The following is a 12,767-nucleotide window of genomic DNA, read 5'->3' on the forward strand; positions in this document are numbered from 1 at the left end:
CTGGATAAAGATTTAAATAATAAAATATTTTTAGGTCACAGGGAAGGAAAGGAAACGAAAGGTAAGGCTAGCTTGATCATTTCTGCCTGAAGGTCAGGCAATGGGGATCCCAGAATTATCAAGGAAGAGGTCTGATGTGCACAGAATGGTTCCTTTGCTCTGTGTAACAATGATGAGCAAAGAAGAATGTACAGAATAATCCCTCTATCCTTGTATGACCAGCAGACATGAAAATCAAATAGAGGAATGCAGATTTCGTGATACTTTGATCATGATCTTACTGACTTCCCAGTTTATGTCATTAAGTTTATTTTATGGCAACATAAATAAAAGTATATATTCTTTTGAAGTCATACAAATAGAAAATACTACATGGAATGTAATTTACCTTACAATTCACACACACACAAAAAAATAGTTTGGCTATTAGTAGAATGTAAAGTTCATCTTCATTGTACTATTATGTAGTATTTCTGCATGTTATTAAGCATTTTCCATTTAACATTTTAAAGGTGATAACATTTCCATAGTGAATGAAATATTACTTCTATCTCCCTGTTAATGTTTCTGCTTCTAAAAAAAAGGACTAATTTAGGATATAACAATTTGAAAAACATTATTTCTACCTTTTTGTGATAAGTTAACAAGTGAATCACTCACAACATAAATAAAAGCTGAAGTTTTACAAATACCTATGAAGTTTCTTATTTATTTTCCTAAAATATTATATTATAAAACATATTTTAGATGTTTTTCACTCTTGAATTGCTATATGGGTATTTATTTATCATATAGGACAATACAAATTTGTCAATTTTGCTTATTAAATCTAAATTAGATTTAAATCTAAATTAGATTTAAAGAACCACTGACACTGGGAATGAAACTGAAAAGAATTACATGTATTAGCAATAATTTAATTCATACAACATCTTATGGAGTTTATACTTTTACAAAAATACTTGATACATCTGTGAAAAATATATTTGTTATGAATTCATTTCCCACCTGAAATTCCTAACATCAGAGGTCTTATATGAAATAAGTACAGTGCAATACAGTACCATATATGTAGATCAGATGCCATTTAAATATATATGTGCAAATATCATTTGTAACAAGAAAGAAGAGCAAGGAGAACAATATGAAAACATAGGCAACTGTGTTTATTCTTGCTTCTGATCCAGATTTTCCAAAAAAATATTTCATCGTAGATCACTGCATTGCAATGCCTTGTATTTATGCTTCTAAACTTTTACTGAATATATCAGAGTAAATGATCTGATACTCTGAAGGGTAAGCATAAATTAAAGCTGCAGTAGACAGGATGACAAAACATAACTCATATGTAGCTTTAGTTAGCTACAAATTTCTAACATGATTTACAAACCATTAGTACAAATAAGTAAGTATGTTCCAAAAAAAACATCACAGTCAAAAGTATTACACAAAGTCTGGCTTTTCTTACCTTTAAAGAAGACAAAATTCCCGTCACTGTTTTCATAAACTGCATCAATGCTGGGAGGCAGTCCTCTCCAGAAATAGGTAATCTGCATGGGGTATCCATCCATCACCCTGTTGTTTCTGACTCTCCAAAACCACTGATCCTGGAAACCAAATATACACCTCTTACTGTGCTTTCAGGAATTCGTATATATTCAGTTGTTGTTCTGGAAATACTGAATAGCCTATCCTAGCATTTTTAGAGCAGAACCTTGGCTGTTTGCATAACTATATCTGTATTTGCATATGTGTCACCTCCCCACATTACCAATGTGTCAGAACTAGTTGTTCCCTAAGGTTAGAATAAGCTTCCCATGTGAACTCTGTGTGTGGTGCAGATAACCTTTGTCAGAATGTACAGAGTACTGTACAAAATGATGCAACCTTCTCAACATCATTCCGGTAAGGGACCAGACTTAAAATTTGCAGGCTGACTACAAGTGCTTATAGACTGAGCTGTAGGTACACGTGATCAACTAATTCTGCAAGTCATTTTTCTGCAGTGGCTTCTAAGAGTGAAAGGTTGGTAGATTAACATTACAGTAGTGTAACTTTACTACAACAGCCCCATAAGAACTACAATTTGATGGCAACTTTACTGTAGTGAAGATTTGCAGTCTTTACATGCGCAAAAATTAATATTACAGCCAATTATAGGTTTTAAATCCAGTATCCTGGTAAATCTCTCGTATATTGTTGACACTTAAAATAACTTCTCCCTGTTAAGATATGCTATTGCTTTAAGTGAGAATCATATGGAAGGTGCATTGTTGAGGAATGAGGAATATTGAAGTTGAGAAATGAGTACATGACACATTAGGTGGGTTTTGATAAAGACAGCATTATTGTAAGAGTTGAAGAGGTACAACAGAAACAGTTCCAGTTGGCAAAGGAACTCTAATAGGATATTTCACTTTTTAGACACATTTTCACAGTCTTACAATATTAATGTTATATAAAACAAAACAACCCCCTTTAAATGACAAAGTGCTATCCTGTCAGGTATCTGTCACAGTTGTTTTACATGGCAGTTCAGCCTTCTTTCTGTACAGATCAACTTGCAAAGCAAAAGAAATCTGTGCTCTTGTGGGAACTGGCACAGCTTAGAGAGAAGATTAGTATTTTACAGGAGCAGGCTTATGATGAACTGCATTCATCATTTTTCCTAACCTGAGATCACAACTCTATTTAATTGTTCATCTTTACAATGACACATCAATTTATAAATCATCACTGAAAGTATTAACTATAGAAATACAAAACTGCTCAACACATACACAAAAATACATCTTAGTCATGTGCATAAACGAGTCTTGGATTGAAAGAGTTGTTTTCAGTTCCAAATTTCTGAGGATAACTTTTAAAAAATGTTTGAATAGCTTATACAATTTGAAAAATATAACATTGATTGCCACTGAGTTGCAACTCTGAGAATAATATCCCTCACATCTAGCTATTTCACTAGTAATAAAACTCTATTATATCTTATAGTCACACTAGTTTTGTCTCATTATACTCCTATTTACAATTTATTTTTATTTTTATTTTTTATTTTTAATTGTTAGTTGTATTAAAATGTTTTAGGAAGGTTAGCAAAACTTTTTTTTTTTTTTTTTTTTTCTTTTTAGGATAAATTGACCTAATTCCAGTATAGGCAAAAGTGAGGGAATGCAGCTTAAAGATAAAAACATTTAGGGAGGCCTAATTTTAAGTGTTCTCAATGCTGGAACAGATGTCAACCTCTGTTATTTGGTCATGAAGATAAGACAAAAGGGCTACAAAAAAATAAAATTAGGGGAAATGTCATCAAATCAGATGATTTGGAAGTACTTTTTCATTGAAATGGTAATTAACACTTGAAATGCATTTTCACATCATATTTTTAAGGCATCATCAATCTAGCAGTGACTTGGGGAAAAATGATTTAACAGGAAGTCTCAATAGGTCAAATAGTTCTTGTCTTCTCCAAATTCCTACAAAGCTCTCAAAAGCCAGGTATTATCTTAGAAATCAGTTACTGAAGTTTAAAAAATTACAAAGAAGTAGCAAGCTGCAGTGAGCTTCTCTTTCTGATATATGTTACTATCAGGGTTTGCCTGGGCCTGCATCCTGTACCCCAAATCACTAGGAAATTAACAGACAACAATAAAAACACAGGAAACACGCTATGAAACCTCTCTAATAACACCTCTGAGAGAGGTGACAATGCTTCTCTCTCCCAGTCACCCATCATTTATGGTTCAGGAGGTTCCCGAACAAAATTTTATAATTTTGGTATTAGCACTTCACTGCTAAGAATTCCTTCCTAAACACATGCAAAAATACAGCATCCACAGCTATCTGCTGAAATAAATATATGACAATTTAACAACATGCAGTGTGAAAAGACATAAGCAATTAGCAAATTCACAGCTGCTCGCTGTTCTGCCTTCATTTGCCTTCTTTCCTTTTCTGTATCACCAACAATAGCTGCACTTTGACTTCAAGATCTAATCCAAGATCCTTGTTAAAATTACCTTGTAGACCAAATCCATTCTACAATCTTTCTGTTTGTTTTCAGGAAACCTTTCTATATGTTTGACCAAAGTTTAGGAAAAAGAAATTCTTGAAATAAGATCTTCCTATTCCATTACCCTTAATGTTTAAATATTGTGTCCTGAAACATGATTTTGAGCATACCAAGATCAGTTTTCTGATGAGCATTGGCACAAATTAACTGACTTCAGGGAGTTCAATGGAGCAGTACCAGCATTACAAGAGATTCTGACCCACTGAACTTCCTGAATTCCTTTAATATTTTTCTGTTGTCAGTAAATTGTATTACAATTTACAGTCTTCTAAGTAATGATTGAGAAGAGAGCTACCTGCTAGCAGTACCTGCAGTACTAGCAGGAAGCTAGCAGGTACTGTACCAAAATTCTAGAACTATTTGTTCACTTTTTTTTTTTCTTTTTAAATTAAATTAACCTTTCTGTTCAAGTAGCTATTACATTTATTATTTACATTTTTTACATTTTACATTTTACATTTACATTTTACATTTATTATTATTATTTTTATTATGGTGTTCATGAACTACAGTGGTTACTTAAAAATACTAAAAAGGCTTTTTGTCTCAATCAAGTGCTCTGAAAAGTTTATACATCCAATGAGTTCATTATTTTTCTGGGATGTTTTCAGTTGATTTACATGTCATCATAATAACAAGGAACAATGGGGTATTGTTCATCAGTAAAGACCCTTCAGGTTTTCACAGTGTAGTCCCAAACTGGGAAAACAGAATTAAAATTTTGGAAGGGAATAATCTTAGCATTTTTATGTTCCTATGTAAATAGAAAAAAAAGCAGGCACATTATTTGCTAACAGATGTATTTTTAGAGATAGGCAGACTGACAAGATTGAGCAAGTATCTGGAAATGTGTGAAAACAGAACTGGTAGTCTGGATCATATATAAGAATGGGCAAAATAGGTGTTGGTGGACATTGATAGAATAATATGCTTATGTAAATTTAATTTTCCTGGCTGATTTTCATATGAACAGAACAGACTCAATGATTTTACACTGCCAGAGTTCAAACTCAGGAAAACAAGCTGACTAATTCTAACATGTGGATGCAGAGCATGCCAAGGCTCTTGCTGAGGTATCAGATATGCTCTGTTTATAGAAATAATGGGTCATTTCAGCACGTATGACTAAATTTACTTATTTTTTCTTAAACAAAGTTATATTTACTAGCAATTTTATCATCTGCATTTTGATAAACAGATACAAGTAATGAAAATGTATTTTGAATGCTATTATTGAAATTGGAAAGAAGAATAGTCTTGGAGAAAGTGCACTCACTCTAAGAAAGTTCCTTTACACTCAAAGTAAATAGCCTGAAACAATTTCTCTGACAAAACACATCTCAGCATATTTGCTTATATTGAATAAATACAATTTTGTCTCTTTTGAGAAATATAGTGCATTGAATAACTGTTTGTCTTTCCCACTATATTGGTTTAATATACTTCTAATTACTTAATTTCTCCAAAACACATTAACTCCTGCAGACAGGTTGAACATATGACTTGTCACATGCATTGCAATTCCAAGCCTAAAAAACACATGGATTGAGTACAAAGCTTTTAGTGCCTTTCCTTGCTGGCTAGCAAATGTTTTTTTTTTTTTTGTAAGCATCTGTAGTTACCCAGTAGCTCCAAATACATGGATCACTCACTTGCAGCTGGGATCTTGAATAATAAAGGATCATTTAATGTTATAACCAGAGACATACTAAGTTAAACTTGGACAATTATTCCCAGTTCAGAAAGCAGGACTGTAACCGACAAACAAATAAACAAAATGGAATTGAAGAGAGTAATATATCTAAGAATCAGAAAATGGATATTGAGCAAGGAGATTATAAGCTACTTCAGAAACACTATTATGGATAAAGAGAAATGGTAGAATGAAAAGCAGGAACAGTCACTCAGATTGACTGTTACAGAATTTGTTTTATTTAGAATATGGGACACTTTTGATGAAAAAAAAAAAAAAAAAAAAAAAAAGACAACAAAGCCTTTTAGAGAAATTAAACTGAATAAAGATTGTACATAAATCATTCTGCTCTCAGTAAACACTCTAGGTAATTTTCCCAGTACATATGTAGCTTAGTGATTAGATGAAGGGACTGAAATGTAGTACTGTGTGTAAGATAATAGCAAGTACCTTCTGCACAAAAGTATTTCTTTGTGGACAGTCTTGAATAGAAGACTATTATAGTAAAAAAAAATCTGTCTCATAATGCATAATATATAATACTCTTACACTAAATATACTTTTGCTTTTCAGTGATGACTTTGGTAAATTGTGTTCTTCATGTTTGGTTCTACGAATTCTTAGAAACATTCTATTTGATGCTGGTTAACATTTATGCCTTTTTTTTTTTTTTTTTTTTAATGAATGTTTAAATCTGTACATCAATGAAGGAGAGTTTCAATCCCATTCCCTGGTATTTATTCTCACCCTAAACATTCTTCATGATCCTTAAGTGACAGAACTGATGGTATGAGAATTAAAAGCAATCTCCAGTTATTTCGATTCATCCATAAAAACAGACAAAACAAACAAACTAACTAGCTAACGGACAACAAAACCACCACCATCACAACAACAAAAACTTGTAGGGATTTTAGTGCAAAATTAGTAGATTTTTTGTTTCTCAGAACCTCACTTTCTCCCTCATCTCTGAACCAACAACCATCACCAACAGTAAAACATGAATGTGCTGCAAAATCTCTAAAGCTCTGCCCTTTATTTTATACTTGATGAATCCCACCTAGAATTCTTTAATGACATGCAGCACCCGAACCCTGACTCAGAGATCTAAAATACACCTAATAAAAAACACCAGGGTCTGGCTGGGATGGAGTTAACTTTCCCTTCAGTGACTCATATAAGGCTGTGCTCTGCACTTGTAGCTAGAACAGCACTTTCTAGATACACTTTTCTTGTGCTAGAACAGCACACCATTTTTTTGCCTATTGCTGAGCAATACTGGCACAGCATCAAGACTTCCTCCATCTCTTCCCTCTCCCTGGCCCCCAAAAGAGCCAGCAGGCTGGAGGTGGGAGAGAGGTGGGGAGGGAACATCACCAGAGCAGCCAGACTAAACTGACTAAAAGGATATTCCATGACATGTGGTGTCATGCTGAACAATAAAATCTGGGTAATGGAAAAGACTTCTCTGAAGGGAGACTGTTATGAAAACATGTCATCCCAAACAACCACTACATGTACTGAGGCCTCATTTCCCAAGATGTGGCTGAACATCTCTAGCTGATGTGAAGTGGAGAATAATACGTTTTTTCTCTCTTTGCTTCTGGTGTGGCCTTTGCTTGTTCTCTCTCCTCCCCTAACTACCCTCCCCCCCACAACTTCTACCTTTAATTAAATTATCCTTATCACAACCCATGAGCCTTTTCCATGAGTCTTTTTTTTCCTTCATAATTTCTCCTATCTCCTCTTCCTTTGATGAAGGGGAGTGAGAGAGCAGTTGTGGTGGAGTTTAGCTAACTATCAAGGTGAAACCACCACAAACAGAAAAACTGAAAACTGTCCAAGGTGATACACATTTTTTAAAAAGTACAGAGTTAAATAGAAGAAAAAATTGGAAACTTTTTGAATGTTATCTTTTGTACATACTTAGCAATGAAGATTAAGTTGCCTTTAAGCAGAAATTAGGTCTTGTGATGGCTTTACAAGGAATCTTAAAAGTCACTCTGGGTGCACAAGGAAAGAAAAGATTTAAGGCAGATGGTGGGATAGATGAAAATGTTTACAGCTGTAAATTATGATATTTTGACTACAAATATAAAAAAATATGTGGAATCTCTAGAACTCTGTGAAATACCTTTACATTATACAGAAAGTACCGTATGAATTTCTATTAGTCAATAATACTCTGACTTAATGTTAAAGTATATATACAGTGTTGTTACAGGTATTCCACCATCAAAAGATCGAATGAGATGCAAAACTGAAAAACTGAGTATCTACAGCTGTTACAGAAAGAAGTTTTACCATGGCTATATTCCACAGGGATCACTGCTTGGCCTATTTAATTTCCCATGAAAAGGCAAATAAATGTGCTCTAAACATCTGCCCTAAATTGATGTTAACTAAATACTGATTTCCAAGTAATATTGTAGGCTAATACTATTGACAAAACACATAAAAGTTTCAGACTGGGTCATGCCTTCTCCTTTAATCTCACCATATGAAAAAGCAGGCCTTTTTCAATGGAAGATTGAAAATACCCAGAAGCTATGCAAAGTTTGAGAGGCAAACTGAAAAATTCAGACAAATGACTATTGTAATTTCTTTCCTATCTGAGAGTTGCAAAAACAGCACGTGGTAAATAATAAACTATGATGTTTAGGAAATTTAAATTATTCTTCTACAGAGAAAGAAGAGTTCCAGTTATTTAAAGAGAAAGATACCAGAGAACAAAACCTTTAGAAACTATCTTTCAAATGACTGTGAGAATGAAGGCTTTATATTACACACCTTAATATGTTCTATATGTATTGTATCCAAGTAAAGATATATCAGAACAATCCTTTTGAAAATCTTGATCTAATTTCAAAAGGCACTTTTTCACATCTACTTCATCTGAATATCATATGAATTTCATCAGGGGACCCCGATGTCTGGGATCTGGGTCTAGGAGTCAATACTGTCTCTGCCACTGAGTCTTAGCATGTGGGTTCATGGGCTTCACTCCTAGTCATTTGGTTGTTTCTTTCATAACATCCATTTTCAACATTACAAATTTAGAACTTATAGCACTTAACTTAAAGGCTAGGAATACATAATAGGAAATGTATATATAATAGAAAAAAAAAAAGATTTTGAGTAACATTCTGCAAAATAATTTTAATGGAGCAGAAGAAAAATTTAGTCTAGGGGATATAAAAGTAGAAAAAAATATTAGCACAATTCAGCTATGAGTGTTTAAATTATTATTATCTTATTTTATTATTTTTTTACATAATATTTTTGAGGAGATGTATAGATTTAGATATAGCTGCACTTCAGTTCCTACTTAATTACACAGAAGAAAATAATTGGCTCTAGTGAGACTGGAATCAGACATTAAATGGATACTAACAATCTAGCTTGTTTTAGGAAACAATTAACTAAACAGGTTATTCTATACGCAGACTGAATATTTTAGCTCAACTTATTATTAAGCTAATTCACTTTAAGAACAAACAATACTCTTAAAACTACCAAGGACCATTATCCATTCTTTAACACATGAATGTATAATGAATTGACGGTGATTTATTTGAACTGGTAGAAACAATTCATCTTTCCTAATGAGTTTGAGATAACAGCATGGTTATAATGGGGTAACAATGTGGTTTGAGAAACCACTTTGTGAACTCAGACCATTTAACACTGCTCAGAAACACTTCAGCCTCTCCTATGGTGAGATCCTGAACGTTTTGCTGGAGATGAGACCAACTCACTAGATTTAAACCATCCTTCACACAAAATAAAGCCATTGTTACAATGAACTCTTTTTCTTAACAGTATGTTTATGCCAACCAAGTCCAGGAGTAATGTAGCTACCTGTGAGTAGGAGTAAGATACTGGTAGACTTACCCATTTGCTGTTTATAGTAAGTACTACAAGTACTACATTGCACAATTGTTTGTCCTCAGCTGGACTGATTAACTGCTATTTAAAAAAGAAAGCATTCTTCCCCCCCCCCCCCCCCCCCCAGTTTATAATATGCTGTATACATCTCTTTCACGGATACTAAATAAAACAAAATTGTAATGTGTACTCTTGTTCATCCAAAGTCTGCTATTGTCTTATGCACCAGGAAGACGGAGCGTAATAAGAGAAGTTACGACAGAAGCTGGAGCAAAAATACCATCAAATTTTAAAGTATGGCTGATTAGCCAATGTCAGTAAACCCTCTGAAAACTCTTCTGACCTTTTATAGCAATTTCAATAAAATGCTATCAGCTGCAACCCATTTTTCCTACTTCTGGTGTTGGACAATGGTAAACCCAAGATGTGTACTTTCTCCTCCTTTATTTTACCTTTCAATTTATTGTTTTCTATATAAACTTCCTTTTACATTTTCTCTAAAGTATATTCTAGTTATTTTTTACTGTGTGTTGGTGCCGAGGTGCTGGCAGCGAGGCCTCTGTGAGGAGAGGCTGGAGTTGCCCCATGTCAGGCATGGCCAATTCCAGACAGTTTCAGTCAGCTCCAATGGCCCCACTGTACAACACCACTGAGCCTGGCAGCCCGTGGGAAAACTTGTTTAAGAAATGGCAAAAATATTGCTCCTTGCTTAAATTTTCTTACATTCAAAACACTTCAATGTTTAGGATCAGATTTGAGGAAGTTAAGGACTTTTTCACACCAAAGAATTAGGTAATAATTCTATCTCATTGGATGTCAACAGAAAAAAAAAAAAAAAAAGTTAAAAAGTTTTAAAACTCAGTGTTATTTTCTAAAACAGTGATCTGTATTAAATTCTCAGAAAGTCCTAAATGGAACAAATATTTGTTCATTATAATTAATTTATAATACCTTTACATGGTATCTACATTATTTTTTAATAGTGTTAAGAAGAGATGTTCATTTGTTTTACAGTGAATTGGACAAAATTGGAGTACTCCTTAATGTAGCCTCCTACATTAGAAAAGGTATAATTCTTCTAGTTTCCACAGTAGGACAATTCTGAAATGCTCAATATTGTAATATTTGCCAGGAATTTCTGATTTTATTTCTAGTACACAAATAATAATATTGAATGCCTGACAACACGCTATACAAGAATTCTGCAACTCTTCAACAAGCTTTAAAAAACATCTACTCATATTTAGACTAGGTTCTGCGATTCTGAGACAATTACTATATCCAAATACTATATGTGCTTCCCTGAATAATGGATGCATGAGATGCACAGAGGCACGTGTTAGAAATAAAATCAACTCTTAAAAGCAGATCTTATTCTTTAAAAGTGCCCAAACAGGCTATTTATTATTTGTTTGTTAAGGAAACAGGCTTGGTACTATTCATACAGAAATGCCAGACAAATTACCTTTTTAAATGATTGCACATCTAGTGAAAATATATCTTCAGAGGCATCCACAGCCATGGCTGTATGTTCTCTTTTGAAAGAGGTGCTTTCATGTAAACCCTGGCCCTTCCCTGTCTGTGCTTGGTGGAGTGGATTAACTAAATGCAGTAAGTTAGTTAACTTAATTTCTTAGTTAATTTTCCTAACTTAATGACTGCTCTTGCCCTTGCCAGTGCAGATGAAAACATTTTTTTTTACTTCTTCTTTATTTCTTTCTCTCTCTCTTTTTTTTTTTAATATAGAAAATCTTCTCTACTTTTCAAACTAACAAATTTTAATTACTCCATATCAACAATTTCATTCTAAATTAGGCACAGCTAAGGGCTGCTGCTAGTATTTGTTATTCCATGGCAGTAATTCATTTAAGAACACTTTAATGCACGTTTGGTTAATATTTTTTGAAATGTGTCCTCATTTTTTTCCTGTTCTGTTTTCATTAGCAAATGAATCTTTAACTATATCCTTTGTTTTAATTCTTTCAGTCTTACTAGTCATTCAAATACACATATTTTATAGTTTCTTCATTATAAAATTTTATTTCAGCTTCTTATAAAACATTTTGATGCATATTCATCTGTCCTGTTTTTGCTATGTAGACAGTAGCAATGGCATTTATGCATTTCCTTTCTTTGTATACATTAACCTTTCAAAAATACTCTGAAGCAATCAAAACCTGTAAGTATCTATTGAATGCTTTTAGTTCAAGGAAAAACTATTAGAAAACAGTATACTTTTAAAATGTGCCACTGTATCTTTGGTTACCAACAATGGCTGGATGACACTAGGTCTTTTACATGAAATTCAGCAGTCTGAGATCTGTAACAAATACAACAGGTTGATCTAGGCCTTATGTGGAAGATTTCCACACATGATAGAGCTAGAGATATCCAAGAGCTCTTCCTGTGAAGTCTTCCATACCATAACTTGCTTAGTGAACCTATTCCAAATGCAAATCTGACAGTTAAAGACCTTGCACTATGGTGCAGCTGGAGATCGTAGTCCTCAGTGCTATTGCTTTTCTGATGTCCCAGAACTTATTAATGGTAACAACTCAAGTATGAGTCATGCCACTAATACTATAGCTTTGCCAGCTAGATAATTCAATTTAAAAACAAATTAAGAGGATAAAAAAAAAAAAAAATAAAAAAAAATTAGCTAAGCTATTTTCTTTTGGTCTCTTTATTCCTAACTGAGTTTGTCATTTCAGTTCATTCTGATTTTGTCCAAATAACTAAAAAGACTTATACTCCATAAAATGTTCTCATTGTCACATGCTGATTACTCAATATGAACAAACAGTCAGTTATTAGAAAGACACAAAAAAGACCTGTGAAGACATCTAATCTAGGCTTTCTGCCAGGAATTTCTGAAATGATCCCATTCCCTCTAATGCTCTGTAGGTAACAGCACATGTATGTGATGCACAAAACACTTCATCCACAGGATTAACATTAGGCCTCAACAGAGCAGTTGACTAGTTATTTCCCTAGTAATGATTGCACAAAACAATCTGTAAGCAATCTGTAAATTTTCTTGAACCCAATTCTGTTGCCTGCATCCTTGGGGAATTCATACAGAAGGTTTGACCCCATACAGAAGGTTTAACCCCT

General features: G+C 33.5%; 1 protein-coding gene across 1 annotated transcript in view; it reads right to left on the bottom strand.

The window, feature by feature from the left end:
- Positions 1-12,767, bottom strand: part of MMP16 (matrix metallopeptidase 16) — a gene marked incomplete at both ends in the record, with an annotated part of 181,791 nt that overhangs the window by 16,346 nt on the left and 152,678 nt on the right. The window contains one exon of the mRNA XM_084281518.1: positions 1,469-1,607. Within this exon, the coding sequence (XP_084137644.1) occupies positions 1,469-1,607 (139 nt within the window). The remainder of the gene's footprint in view (positions 1-1,468; positions 1,608-12,767) is intronic.

Source organism: Netta rufina, assembly GCF_964035555.1.
Source record: "Netta rufina genome assembly, chromosome: 2".
NCBI lineage: Eukaryota > Metazoa > Chordata > Aves > Anseriformes > Anatidae > Netta > Netta rufina.